We start from the raw sequence: 14,788 nt of genomic DNA, 5'->3' as shown, positions 1-14,788 counted from the left end.
TGAGCATCAGCATCCAGTGACATGTCCCTTTAGCCCTCCAGCAGGTTTTGTGTTACTTTGATTTAACTCTACCATTTGTCTAAAGAAAGTGAGTTTCAGGAGACCACAGTTCTCCAAGTCTTTTAGCTGATGCCTTACGTCTTACTTCCAAAAACTTTTCCCACTCTTGTCTTTTTAAAGACTCAGTTTTTCTTGTCTGAGTCTTACAAAGACTTAGTTCTGTGTTCTCTCCCCTGTTTGTAGTGCATCCTACAACATATCAGCCTGTAGGATTTGAAGTGTCAAAGAGGCGCCTCCATGCATCTAAAGAGAAGAGCCATGAGGTGTTTTGCCCTCCAGTCTCGACAGTGCTTGACTGCTTTATGTGTCTCTATTAGAACATTTTCCTTGCTTATGAATGTTACCTTCACCTGTGCGGTACCTTTAAGCCTCGAAATTTCGTGAACCTTACATGCCCGCATACCTTGAAATAACATAATTCGTGACCATTGCTTCAACCTTGTACCCCTCCACTGCTCCACTTTAATTCCACATAGCCGAAAGCCAATGCTACGTTTGATGTCTTGCATGACAGATCACATGCAATTATAGTAAAATGAGGTTGGCTCATCCCCCTTGTTGTCTAGAGGAGAGTCTTTTCCAGGAGTACTGCTGTCTGCATAACTCTGATCTGCTGCTTTCTTCGTGAATCTGTCCTCGAGACCTCGAATCGGATTGTCACAGTGCATTTGTCATGTTGGAAATAATTTGAAACAACTCATTTGAGATTAGTCTGGTTTCATTTTTTACTCAGCAGTCAGTGCAAACTCAGTGTGAAGAAGAAGTTCTAACCATTATGTTTGATTAATAAACCAGAAAATTAGGTGTGAAATCTCAATTCTATGCAGATGTTTTAAATGTTTTAATTTGTGTATCTGCAGCTCAATCTTGTGATGCAGCAGCTGTAATGTGGTGTTCCCACTCTGTATGACAGCCACATTGTATAAACTTATATAGACAGTTGAAGCAATGATCCTGATAACTAAGTTCACCATCCTTTATGTCATACTCGTAAACAAAGAGAGCCTCTGTGGTCTGAAATAAAAGCATGCTTTCAGCGAGCTTCTAATGAGACATGCTTCAGAGGAGGAGCACAGCGCTGAGCGTAAAGCTGGCCTTGAATATTCTGCAGACGATGAATAAAATGATCTTTTTACAGTAACAAGCATGTCCACTGTGCATGTACAGTAGCAGCACGTGGAGCAAACTGAAGAACAAGTAACTGAGTTAGACGTTGCAGAAAAGATTCCGAGAGCTGCTATGAATGCTTAACATTTTAATTACATAAATGAATGTTGTCTATCTCTCTGATTAAATTCAGTCAACAAGAGTGATGTGATAGATACAAATGTTTCCATTACTCTGTTAACAATCTGGCACATTTTTCCATCTTCATGGCCACAAAACACTTGGCGTCAGAGGTCAGCTTAGGCTTATCTACTTAAATGATGATAAATAATTTACCTCTCTAATCTAGCTAATCAATTTCAGTCTATAATCAGTAATGCAATACTCTCCAGTGTATCCTCAACACCTTCTGTTTCCATTAAACTCCTCTTTTACCTTTCATGGTGCTGAAAACACTTGACTGGTGTCAAAAGTCTGCATGGGATTATCATCTTAAACCTTGATGAATGATTCATGAAGACAATAAACTCCCTTTCTGAGAAATAATGACCTTCAATTGATTCGGAAACACAGTGGGGGTCAAAAGGAGGAAGAGATGTATCAGCCTGAAGCATTTTGATGCATTTGTAATGCAAATAGGTGAAACAGGCAGACGTGGGTGTGGTGAAAACTCTCAGGAGGTTTTCAACATTTTGGTTTTCATGTCACTAAAACACGCAGAAAACGCCTTGAGATGATTTACTGTGGTGTGACTAACAGACAGTCTGTGTAACATAATGAGGCATGGATATCACATGTAATTGTGGCAGATGTGTCATTAAGAAGCAACAGAGAACATGCTCTCCTGATGGGACTGAAACAATGGAACAACAAACAGAAGAATGGTGCATGAAGTGATTGTTGATGACATGCTTGATCCAGATTTGTCAAGGATTACATATCAGTGGAGTGAATTAATGCAAGGTGTCAATGACTGAGGGAACACTCTTAATCCATCTAGAGTGTAATCAGACTTTACCTCCTCAATGGATTTGAAGAAAACAGTCTTGTTGAGTCTGTAGAAAATGATTTCTCTTACCAGGAGCTACCTAAATGTCACGTAGATTAAAGGTCTTAAAGGTAAAATCATTCAAATCTAAGAAGACAAATAACCTTTCATCAAAAGAAAGCTGGATTTGAACTTTACTGCATCTACATTTTAGATTATACTCTGATATGTTGGTCTCCTACAGATCATAATCCGATCTGCAATTCAACAAGGAAGCATCCTTTGATATCCCAAAACTAACATGAATTAATCTGAGTCATAATCCCCATCATTTGATCAACAACTCTCCTATTCATCAAACCAATCCCATTGATAAACCTGACCCACACCTCTAGGGAGAAAGCCATTTTCTCTGCCATTTGCAGCACCGTAGTACACAGGGTGTAAACCATCTGTCAGTGCTCCACAGATGAATGGAGCTGGGAGGAGGCTAAAGATGTGTCTGTTTGCTGAAAATGAATTAAATATGGCATGCCTTCTTCCCACCTTTTTTAAAATTATTATTGGAAGCGAGCAGCTGATGGACCCTGGAGTGCATCGGCACATGTTGCAGCAAACAAGAGCTTTACAAAAGGGGAATCATTCAGCAGCTAATAATCCCCAAACCCTCAGGCGTTATTCATGCAATCAGCCAGCAGTCTATGATAGACGGCAAGCATATTTCACACAATCATTGGCACCAAGCCCCGAACACCTGAGTGTCATGCCGGAGGAAGAACAATAGAGCGTTTCATGAAGTCAACCAATCAATGAGCTTTAGCAGAAAATGTAAGAATAAAGCAGCAATCAATGAAATAATGTGAAAAGGGGCATGCTCTGCAAGAAAATCAACCATTCTTTATTTTTTCTCAAGAGGGAGGCGGCAATAATCCATCCTGCAGCATCAAGCAGGTGCGGTGTGGTGGCTGAATGGAAGGGGGCGTGCTGCCGACTTTGATAAATCGTACCAGAGGGGCGTTTGGTTTGTAGCACATGGCCGCCACACGTACTGAAGAGGCACCAAGCCCGCTCTGCTGTACTCACCCAACATCTGACTGAAGAGCAGCTGCTCCAGATCGCCCAGCACCGTCACCACCAGTTCTGGATCCACTTTTAAGAAGGCTTTGTCTCCCCCTTCCTCCCCCTGGCCTTTAGATCCGGACTCAGCCCCAGCTCCTGGTTTCTTAGCATTAGCCTTTGCTTTGCTAGATAGGATCTCATCATCTGACTTTCCATCCTCAGGTGCCTTGCTCAGGGGCTTCACCTCGGCGTAAGGACCACGAGGTATGCGGCTCTGCTTGCTCAGAGGAGAGGGAGCAGCCAAAGGGCTGAAGGGCTTAGGTTTGCCTTGGAACAGCGAGTGTTCAGATTTGGAAAGGTTTCGAGAGAGTGGGGCACCCCCTCCGGCACTGCTGCCACCCCCTGCTGTCTTTGGCTTGCCCGTTTTTGCTTGCCCCGCTCCAGGCTTGGCCATGTCATCGCACCACTTGGGTTCATAAAGGTGTAACTTCTTTTCAGCATCAGTGAGTACGGCCAAGTTTGTCATGGACCTCTGCTTGCGGAGACTGGAAGATACTGGTATCCTGCCATCAGAGCTTCCAGCCCGGTATACCTTCAGCTCACCTCGCGGTGTGCTCTGGGGCACTCCAGATTTGGCCCTCTTAGCTGCCATACCAACTCCTTTGCCATCTGCTTGGCCGTATGCCTTTGTGCTATCAGTCCTTTCCATCTTCAAATCTCCTTTTCTGCCTCTCACACTATTTCCAAGCATTCCTCCTGCATGAGACCATATGAAAAAGCATCAGCAGGGGAGAAAAAACGGCTACCTTATCAAACCTTTTTCCTCGTGCAAGAAGCAACACAAAAAAAATGCTTCCTTTGAGGCAATCCTGCAGTCCTCTCTTTCTTCTTCTATCCCTCTTCTCGTCCTGACAGGCTGCTGCAGCTGCAGCTGTTGCAGTGCTGCCCCGGCACTCCCTTTCTCTCCTTCCCTTTCGTCCTTCTTTCCTCCGTTTTTTCCACACTCCTCCCTTCAGCACACCCTCCTGCCGCTGAACCGCGCAGCAGCGGAATGACAGCGGCAGCAGACGCAACAACGCTCCCTCCCTCCTTCCCTCCCCCTGCTTTCTGCTGCCTCTCCCTCGCCTCCTTCTTCCCTCCTCCTCATCCTCCGTCCCCCGTTTTTCCTTCATTTAAAGATGCTGTGCCGTGTCTCAGCAGAATATGTTAAATGCAGGAGAGCGATGAGAAATGATCATCTGTGGCTTTTAATAGCGGGCACCTTTTCTCCTCTAACACACCACGTTTTCCCACCACCTCCTCTGATTCCTTTGTTCTTCCCCTCCCCCTCCCTCACCTCCAGTGTTGCCTGTTCAATACACTCAACATGATGCATGATTTGAGATGGTGGTGGAGGTGTTATTAATGAGAATGGACACACATTTAGATATGTAATCACAGACCATAGCATGAAACATCATCACTGTCCAAGTGTACATAATGCATCAACTGGAGCAACCAGATTATCTCTTGATCCTGTCTGAGCTTGCTTACGATATCAATTCCAGATTTACAGCTGGATAAATCATATGCTCAGAATCAGCCGTGTGTTGTCCTGCTATAAATAGACAACTCTTTAACTCTCATTTATAACACTAACACTGGCAATGCTATGTGCTAATAGTCATAATGGGGAGTTAATGGATGTATTTTTGTCCAGTACTCCAAAGATTGAAGGGAAACTGGCTTAAATTCCAAACAGTCTATTAGCCAAATGATGACATCATTTCAGCTGACTGAGGGAGCGACAAGATGTGCCAGGGTAAGCAAGTAACACACCCAAAACCACACTTTGGAAATATCTTTAAATCAGACTACAGCACACATGAACCCACAAACACAACCATGACCGTGTTAAATGTAAAATCCAGTCACATTGTTTTCAGGCCGGGCTTTCTGCAAACAAATGAGTGGAGTCATGTTTTTAAGATATTCCACTCTGACGTCTCCCAGGAGCTCTGCAGTGCTCACATGCAGCGCTGCTCCATGGAAACCGGTCTCTCTCATCGCCTGCATGTCATCTGCACCAGACCTCATAGCTCTGCGCACACACACATTTACTGTTCTCCTACATCGAAGCAAGATGTATTCTCAAAGTAATCCAAACACAAAACTAATACATTAATTATTTTTCCATCAAGAGAAAGACTCAGTGGTCGTTGCTCTTTTCCACATCACAGCACGGCTGAAACCAAGCATGTTACATGGTGCAAATCCTCTGGATATGATTGACCTGTTCGCTACAATACCCTGAGGGCTCTCCTCTATCCCTCGCAGCACACTCCACTGCTTTCTCTCTTTAGGTTTCAGGGCACCTGTGGTGTGTCAGGGATCCCTGAGGGGGTTTGATCTGGCAATTAGTTTCTGGAAACAATGTCATGACTTGTATTCTCCTCATCACGAGTTCCAGATCTTCCCTGCTGACTCCAGATCACTGATGGAGATCTTTAACTCCCATGATTCAGTGAATAGCTCATTTGTTTTGGGGTGTGGGAATTTCTTTATAATCATGGGATAACAGAGTGAGGCAGGCCAAGTTTGCTTCAGGGCTTAGTTGTTTTCAGTGCAGCTTTGAAAGTTTGCATAACAGAAACATAACAATGTCTCCTATCTGGGGAAAAGATAACCTTTTCACATCCTGAGAAGGGATGTGTGCATTGTGTTGACTTAACATTTAAACATCAGCCCCCTCGCTAGTCAGCTACTAGCCTGTTAAACAAATTATGATTACTTAGATTTTTTATTGTTTACTTTTATACGTTTCAAAATGTTGTGTATGAGCTGTGGTGCAGCCACCAGAGATCTGAAATTGCTATAATGTTATAATGCTCTACTACCCAGATGTAAACAAGATTACAGATGGCATTTCGTAGCAGAAGGTGCTTTGACAGGCGATTTAGATCTTGAAAATGGAGATAAAGTTGTATGTAGGCAGTTTACTAACGATAAGCAGGGCTCTCCATGCACAGCCAACTTACCTTATCAGGTACCGGTCAGTAGCAGGAACATACATATAGAAAACAAAAAATAGACCGCCTCACACTGAAATGACTATACTTGGACTTAAAGCTAGGGTTGGTAGCCACAGAAAACTAACATGAATTTGAATGTTGCATTTTGTCAGGACTCTGATTGGTGTTTTCCCAGGTTTACTCCGGCTGTAGATAGCGGCTTTTTTTCACTCTTTTTTAAGAACACATTATGTATTGATTGCCATCGGGACATAAAGATAATTTTAACCAATATAACAAAAAGTGTATCTAAATCTGACTACCAACCCCAGCTTTTATCTGAGCATACAACGCATTATACTAGTTGCTTCCTCGTGACGGGCGAACCTGAGAAAGCATCTGGTGAAACACATTGTTAGTCAACAATAACGTCTAAGTAAAGCCATTTCAGTTTACACTGGTCTATTTTTATATGTACCCTGCATCTGGTTAAACTAGCATATAACTACTCCACCAAAGCACTGCATAGCTAGCACAGGCATGTGCAAGTTAACCTGCAGGGAGAACCAAAGGCTGGTGGTGCTAAGCTCTGCTATTGTTAGCCAAACTCAGCAAAAAATTTAACAGCACTTACCTGAATTATGTTCAATCTCAACTGTAACAAGTGTGTCATCACCTTTAGATTAGTCAGTAAATCGGGATTAAAATTTCCGTTGACATGACAAAAAAATGAGTCACTTCAGGACATCACTAATCTTGAGTTAAGGCTCTCGCTTTATGGCAATGCCAGTTAGTGTGTTAGTCGGTCCATCACTTTAATCTGACTGTATGATCACAGACTGTACCAAAGAAGTGGAGCTAGCCTTCGTGATGTCACCCATTGGTTTAGAGCCTTTAGTTTTAGCCATCTTTGTTACTGGGGCCACTGTGTCAGACATCACAGTTGACATCTAACACATTCTTACATCTCACATTTGAGAAACACTTTAGATTTGAAATGTTTCAAAGACATTAACAGTTTATTTTGTATACAAATGTAAAGAAAACAGTTGTTTTTGTTGAAGTTTGAAAACAGTTGTAGTAAATATTATTATTTTCAATCAACAGAACGTTTAAAATAGTGCCTAGTTCTTAATTTTCACAAGTTATATGCTCTTATCACAAACTTGCATAATAATTTGCCACGCTCATTTCTGCAGATTCTGCATTTATTTAAAAATACAGCCACGGTAATTTGAAAAGCATCATTTTAACCACACAGTTGAAGAAATATATTCACTATCTGACTTCTTGACAAATTTGAAAACGACTGTTAACATAGTTTTTAACATATTCACAAAAATACTCATGTGCCTAATAATTGTGCACACAGTGTAGAGTTTCCCCCTAGCCTTTACCAGAAAGCAGGTTGAAGGCTCCTCTACATTGGCTTCACTCTGAAAACACATTTTTTACAGTTTTTGCCAACACCAAAATAAAATAGGATTGTTTGGAACATCATACAGACCATTAAGATTCCCAGAAGAGAAATACGACTGTCTTTTTGGGCCATTTTTGGTGGAATTTCTTGAAAGCAATCAAATGCTTGACCAGTCCCCAGTGAATAAAAGCTGATGACTTCTCTGATCCCCTGGCCGTTAGCCTGGCTCTAGCTCTAACCCTGAGCATATTGACCTTGGCACTCTAAAGTGAAATGTCTTAACATGATTGGAAGATTTGGAAAAAATAAAAATGTCCATCCTGTGAGCAGAAATGCAGTCATGTTTGATAAAAACACTTCTCAGGAGAGTGGAGGGTGGAATTGCATCTTTCATTTGGTTTCTTTCACATCTGGCACTGATTCCTCCCCTTCAACTAGCCAGGATGGTTGGTCTGTGTATGTGTTTATATGAGTGTGTGTGTGTGTGCATGGTATGACAGCACAGTTACACAGCTGTTTGTTTTATATTTCCCTGGACGACACATGTAATCATTTTGGGGGCCGCTCAGCTGTTTAAAAGCAACAGATTTGGGAATATCGGGGGAGACATCCATATGAGCTCAAAGGGGAAAACCCGGAGAGTGTTGATGTTCAGTTCACATCAAATCACATGTAGTCAGAAGCATGGTGTTAAAAGGACCATGCAAACACTGTTTTTGAATGAAGATGAGGTCATTAGGCAATTATTGCTCATCAAAAAGTCATCAAATAGAGACCTAAGAGAATCATTGTGTTTGCTGGATGTGATCAGCCTTAGGGAGGAAGACTGATCTCAGTAGTTATGAGAGTTTGAGTTTTTTAACTTTCCTTTCATGCACTGGGTAATCACCCTTTTGTGATTAATTAAAGCTGAGGGCAAAAAAGAAAAGTTAAATGTGAGTTTAAAACTTCACAGGGTGATTCATTTGTCTGTTTTGTGCAAATGTTGGACCAGTAAACCTCCACAACCTGTAACTGTAGACAGATTTCTCACCAGAGCTCCTAACTTCAAGCTTTAGTTTCTGCAGATGTTTCCACTGCACTGAACCGATCATCAAGAAGAACATTTTTCATCCACCACTGATTTGTAGTTGAAGCCGAATCACAGCTTACTAAGGAAACATCTCTTTGCTCTGCGTTCAAAAACAGAATTTAAGCATCCCTTATGCCTGTCCAGAGGGGATGAGAGGAACTCCCAGACAGGAGGTGAAAGCCGATCCTCCCATCAAACCACTCAATCTCTCAGTTCAGCATCTGTCCTCCCCGAGCTGTGGGACACTCAGTCTGTGGTCCGTCTGTCCCTGAGGAGGCTGGCTAGTGGCTCTCAACTCTCACAGCCATTAGGATCATTAAGAGGACAGTTAGAGGATTTATAATAGCCCAGGGCAATTATAAGGTGATAACAGGGTCCAATTTATGTAACTTAGGTGATGAGGAGGGGCAAATATAGAAGACATGTTTGCAAAGTGACCCAATGTAAATTAATTCAAGCTTTTAATTAGGCTTAAATAAAACGTTACCGCTCCAGAGAGTGTTTTCATTTAATTAGTTATACTACAAACTAATTAGAAACTTTTAGTCACCACTTATGTGATGGACTATTGTTTAATTCAATCAGACAAATGCTAATTGCCAGGAGTAACATTAGTATTACGATAGACGGCTGCCCAACACCTATGTCCAAAATCTTTCCACAAAAGACAAAAATAACCAATGAGTCTGCCTTTTAATTTTTCATCTGCAGAGGGCTTACTTTTGAAATTGAAAATTATGATTTCAAATAGCTACATCATACTTGAGGTTGAATTATTCAGTCCCATCAAGGCAGCACTTTTGTGAATTGTGCTGCATACTGAGGCTGTGGGATCAGGGTTAAGGCATAAGTTGACAAATGCAGAACAAGTCGTTTTTAGCACAGATACATTTAAGATTGTGAAACCAAGCAGCAACATCTGGTGTTGAGAAAATTCAGAAGTGTTACAAACTGCAGTTCAGTGAGTGTCCACTTGAGGCTGGCCCCTAAAAGCTTGGGAGCCACATACACACCCATTCTAAAAAGCCAATCCTAATGGGAGACATAAACACATTAACAACCCAGTGCATCACATTTTTTTGATCTAAATAACTAATTTCTCTATCCGCACAAACTGTATAGGAGGTGAATTTGTTCTATAATTCATTACTTTTGAAGATATTAAGGTTACTCATGTTGCATAATTAAGGACATGGCTAGCTTGACTGAAAGGCGGGCAGCTGTTAGCGAGGAGGGTAAAGGCCTGAACCCTGCCTCTTTGCCTCATGCTATAGGTGAACTGATAGTCAGGTTGAGTCAGCATTTCCAATATGGCAACTGCTGCTGTTATGCTTTTAAACTAAATGGGTGACATCCCTGAGACTACATCAATGCTTTATGCTGTCTTTGAGGGAAACACAAATGTGCACAGTAATCAGGGATCCTTAATGTTAATGTCACATACAGGTCTTTGTTCATTTTATGAAAAATAGGTTATTTTTCCATCATTTAAGTGTCAGAAATGTTTCATCAATAAAACTATCAAAGCTGCTTTTAAACACCTGTTTTTAAAGTTGCTCAATAAATAGTACAGACAGGGATTGTAGTGTAGTCTGATACTTCCACTTCATGAAAAATACCTGTATATAAATGCTAACAAAAGCCATTTTTACTGCCCAGACACTGGCTCTAAATGATGTCACCAGTGCAATATGTTGTCACCTTTCGCAAGAGTGTTTTGACTTCACTTCCCAGCTGTTGATGGAGGTGGAGATGTTTCATCCATCTTTATGTGCAGTCAATGATGCTAAATGCTGAGGCTCAGTGGCCTTTATTAAAAAGAATCTTGGTCTAATTAGCCGAAAAGAAGAATATTTATGAGTCTGGTGTTTGGTGGGTGCATTCAAGGTTAGGAAAAGAGACTATCAGACAGTATAAACACTAGATAAAGCTGCACTGGTAAAGCCTCTAGAGATACAGCATATCTACCCATCTATTGCAGTGAACTCAGACAACAAATATGCTTAAGTATTAATTCTGTCTGTGACCACAGCTCAACCCCCCTGAGGCTGCAGTGTCTGCTGACTGATTTAAATCAATATCCCTTATTCACAGAGGATCTTTCATTATGTAATGTCTGTCTAATTGGAGCTAATTGATTGAATCTGTGTGAGTGTGTTTGCTAATGATGGATTGCATTTGCTTAACAAGACATTTAAAGACAGTTCCTTCAAGCAGGGACATTTTAACCCATGTTTGAGAACATGCGTGCCGGTTTGAGGTCAGACTTGAGTTTTCTGAAACGGCTGAACAAACACATTTAACTTTCATTGCACACACAGCTCCGACATAATGGCGCAAATAGTGATAACTGCACACAAGAGACACAAAAACTTCTCACAAACAGTGGTGCATTAAGAGCGCAGTGTGATTTGAGAGAAGTCGTCTCTGCCAAGAATCTTTGTTTTCCCACATGCGCATAAAGAAAGAGCTGAAGTGCTGCAGGAAGTCCTGATGCAAATAACAGGTGGTACGTACAGCATGAAGCGTTCGTTGTGAGTTGGCAGCAGCTCCGGTGAGAACAACTGCCAGGCTGAACAGAGTCCAGTGTCAACATTCAGAAATAATAAAGCCTGGGTGTTACAGGATGAAATATAACACAATCGGAAAAACAGAGTCTGTACAACTAACTGGTGAACTCAGTGAACTCAGTGAGAGACTCGTTTACTCTGAGATTTAAGAGCTGGCACTGCAGAGGGGGGACAGGTGGGTTCAGTCATAAGTCGATAAAGTGATAAACTTTTATGGACTGCCTGGTGTGTAGGTCTTACATTTTAAGAACCTGGACAATAACCCACGTGTTATCGCCCAGCACCAGAGTTACTGCTCATTGAAAGGCAAAGCAGTGATTCCTCGGAGCAGATTCAAGTGCCCCTTCACCTGCTTGTAAACACTCACTCTCCCCTGCTCTTTGAGTCAGTTTGCTTGTGGATAAAAAGCCAATATGTAATAGAACACTTGATAAGTATGTAAAAATCATATCTGCTCATATGTACAGTCTACCACCAGACTGTTAAGGTTAAAACTAGCACAACTAGCTCAGGTAACACCCTCTGTGGACTAAAACTGATCACTCACACGTTACCTTGTCTGCCCTTTGGCCTTTGTTTTCCACTGGTCTTAATATTTAGCAAATTTTTGCAAACTTAGCAGTTAGCTAAGATTTGGCTACCCCTCCTCCCTTTGATTACAGTACCTGCCTGTAGTGAATGCATCAGCAGAGGGAGCAGAGCTGAGCACAGACTAAAGGCTGATTTATACTTCTGCGTCGCCCATATGCAGCAGGGGATGATGCGGACATGAGCACCATATACTTGTGCGTTGATGTGTCCATGTCGTGCAGCAATTCTCCGCCAAAACGCTTGAGGGCAGTGCAATCTCTCTGATCGCTAGCCGCTTGCTTCCAGCCCCACTACGATCTCTGTTTTACTTTTCCAGAGTGATTCAGAGCATGTTATGTTAATGTACAGATGATACATGTTGCTGTTTATCATACAGACATGATTTCAGGAAAGTATAGAGAGGAGAAGTTTAAATAAACAGTTGATGAGCGGCCGATGAGCGGGGATCCCGGAAGTGCTGTAAATGCATGAAATACAATGCCGCCGAGCAGACCAATCACAGGGCTTGCGGTCCGCGTCGATTCTACGGGTAGTTACATTTTTGAGGAGGTGCACGTCAGCTACGTGCGTAGGCCTCTGTGTAGGTACGGGAGCTAAGCAGATCTCTGGCGTAGGCTACGCCGTTGATTCGACGCAGAAGTATAAATCAGCCGTAAGTCATCTGTGATAATCTGCATGTCATCTGTGTAAGCTTGGGAATACATATATGTACCTATTAATTTGTTAAGTTTAGCTCCTGTCAGCTGAGACTCAATCAACTCTAAAGTAAAAGGCCATCTCCCTCCTAAAGATTTAGAGAAGGTGCATCTATAACATCTAGTCTTGACTGCTGTAATTCTATATATGTGTGCTTAAACCAGTCGTCCATTCAACACCATCAACAAGTTCAAAATGCAAATGAGAAAAGAGGGACCATGTGACATCTGTGCTGCACTCTTTCAACCGGCCTTTGAGGCTCTGAACGGATTAGCACCACCTCACTCAGCCGAACTTGTACGTGTTAGTCCTAAAGCTAGAGCACTGAGGTCAACCAATCAACTGTGTGCCTGAAGGGGCTGTCTAACCTTTGCAGAAGCTGCGCCTAACCTGTGGAACAGTTCACTCTTGGTATTACTTTCAAGATGACATCATTTTTATCATGTTCAGTTGTACTTTGTAAAGCACTGTAGTCAACCTAGGTTGCCTTTAAAGGTGCTTTACAAATGAAGTTTACTTGACTTAACAGTTCCAGCCTCTTTAAACCCCTTTAAATGTATGAACAACACTTTGGCTTCATAAGCCTGAGCTATGGAAACTACTTTATTAGTGAGCATTTTTATGGGGGGAAATTATGAATATGTTGGACAGCTGTGAGTAGAGACACAACAGAGGGAATGAGGGTTTTATCCCTCTTTAATCCTGAGACCTATGAGTGAGTGACTCAGGCAGATTTTACTTCTCATACTGATTATCTGAATCATTTCGAAAGTCATTTTCAGTATTTCAAAAGAAAAGAAAATACATTTCAGAGGACTGTAATTTCGAAAAGTTCTCTCTGAAAGTTTAGGTTCCTTGCCTTTCCAATTAATAATTTGGAAACATTTTTATTCTGCAGTTTAGGGTTTGTTTTGAACACCAAGTGTGTCTAGATGTATCCCAAAAATTGAAAGATCAGTGTAAGGAGATTAGAAGAGTCTCACCAAGATCCTCGCAGCACACCTCCATGGAGTCTGAGGAACAGTCACTGAGATCATCGAGAGTGGCATCTGCATCCTCGTGGACCTGAAACCTTCAAGGAAAGAAGAAAGAACAGATTTTAACACATGACTTTTCTACTTAGGCTTGGAATTTGTCTTTTTAAAGCATAGATGATGCAGGAAAGTCATGACATCATGGGTCTTTCTATCAGTCGGTTATCTTCCCTTCTTAAAAAGGTAAAACACTGCCCTCACCTGAACCTGAAGGGAGCAACAGCAGCCATGTTGACTTGTCCTGGCTCACTGGCTCGTCTTGGCATGTTGAATGTTTGAAAAGAAGACCTTTGGTTGTTACTGGACACCTCTCTTTTGTATCCTCGTTGTCCCTGACTGGAGATCTTTCCCACTCTAGCTGAAGAAACCCCCGGTTCCTCGTTTCCATTTGCACTCTTACTGTGAAGCAGACGTCTTCTTTCCTGGCTCATCTGAAACAAAGCATCATCTTCAGTCGCATTGTCTACACTCCTCAGGCGATATTTCCCGAATGTCCAATTCTGGTTTGCGTTTCGTCTCAGCTGGAGGTCTCTCAAAGCCTTCTGGGTCAGCGTGCTGGTGCGGAGATCGAGTGTATCTTTCGAGCGCGGGGCTTGTCTCTTTGGTATCTGCGGGCTGCTGTAGGCCGAGCATGTCCCGTCAGTTCGCTCTGTAGCTGCCGGGCTTCTGTGAGGATGCACGCCAGCTCTGTGCTGCATCAGGTGGTTCTTTAAAGCGGCTCCTCTGAGCAGCTCTGCAGGACCTGAGGAAACTGAAGATAAAGGGTAGGAAGGCCGTCTCTTGGCGGGGTGCTGATACTGCGCAGTGGGATTGGAGAGGGCGCTGTATTGTTGTTGTTTTGGATCCATCTTTGAGAGAGGCATCATACGCCGAGGTAAAGGCAGAGTCGAGCTGACACCCGTGTCGCTCTGACTCTGAGGTATGACTTTAAAATTCACTCCTCCGCTCATGTTTGAAAAGAGTCACCAGGCTCAGATCTGGAAGAAGAAGAATCAAACTTAGAAAAGCATCCTACAGAACATATGATGAAGCCTGAATCCTATGTCCATCCAACAACAACAACAGACGCTTGTTGTTTACAAAGAATACAACCAAGTGTCAGGATGAGAAGAAGCAGTGACTTCAAACACTGAGAGAACTTTATGAGACTACACAGGCGACATCATTCATCAGGCAAACTGCTCCTGTGACCCATTCAAGA

At 42.3% G+C, this 14,788-nt stretch overlaps 1 protein-coding gene across 1 annotated transcript in view; it reads right to left on the bottom strand.

Moving 5' to 3' along the window:
• Nucleotides 1-14,537, bottom strand: part of LOC117816707 (neuron navigator 1-like) — a 73,615-nt gene extending 59,078 nt beyond the window's left edge. The window contains 3 exon segments of the mRNA XM_034689081.1: nucleotides 3,239-3,970; nucleotides 13,537-13,625; nucleotides 13,789-14,537. Of these exon segments, the coding sequence (XP_034544972.1) occupies nucleotides 3,239-3,970; nucleotides 13,537-13,625; nucleotides 13,789-14,537 (1,570 nt within the window).
• Nucleotides 14,538-14,788: the final 251 nt, after the last annotated feature.

Source organism: Notolabrus celidotus, chromosome 1 (genome assembly GCF_009762535.1).
Source record: "Notolabrus celidotus isolate fNotCel1 chromosome 1, fNotCel1.pri, whole genome shotgun sequence".
NCBI lineage: Eukaryota > Metazoa > Chordata > Actinopteri > Labriformes > Labridae > Notolabrus > Notolabrus celidotus.
The sequence above is the reverse complement of the archived record's forward strand: the minus strand, read 5'-3'. Positions and strand labels throughout refer to the sequence as shown.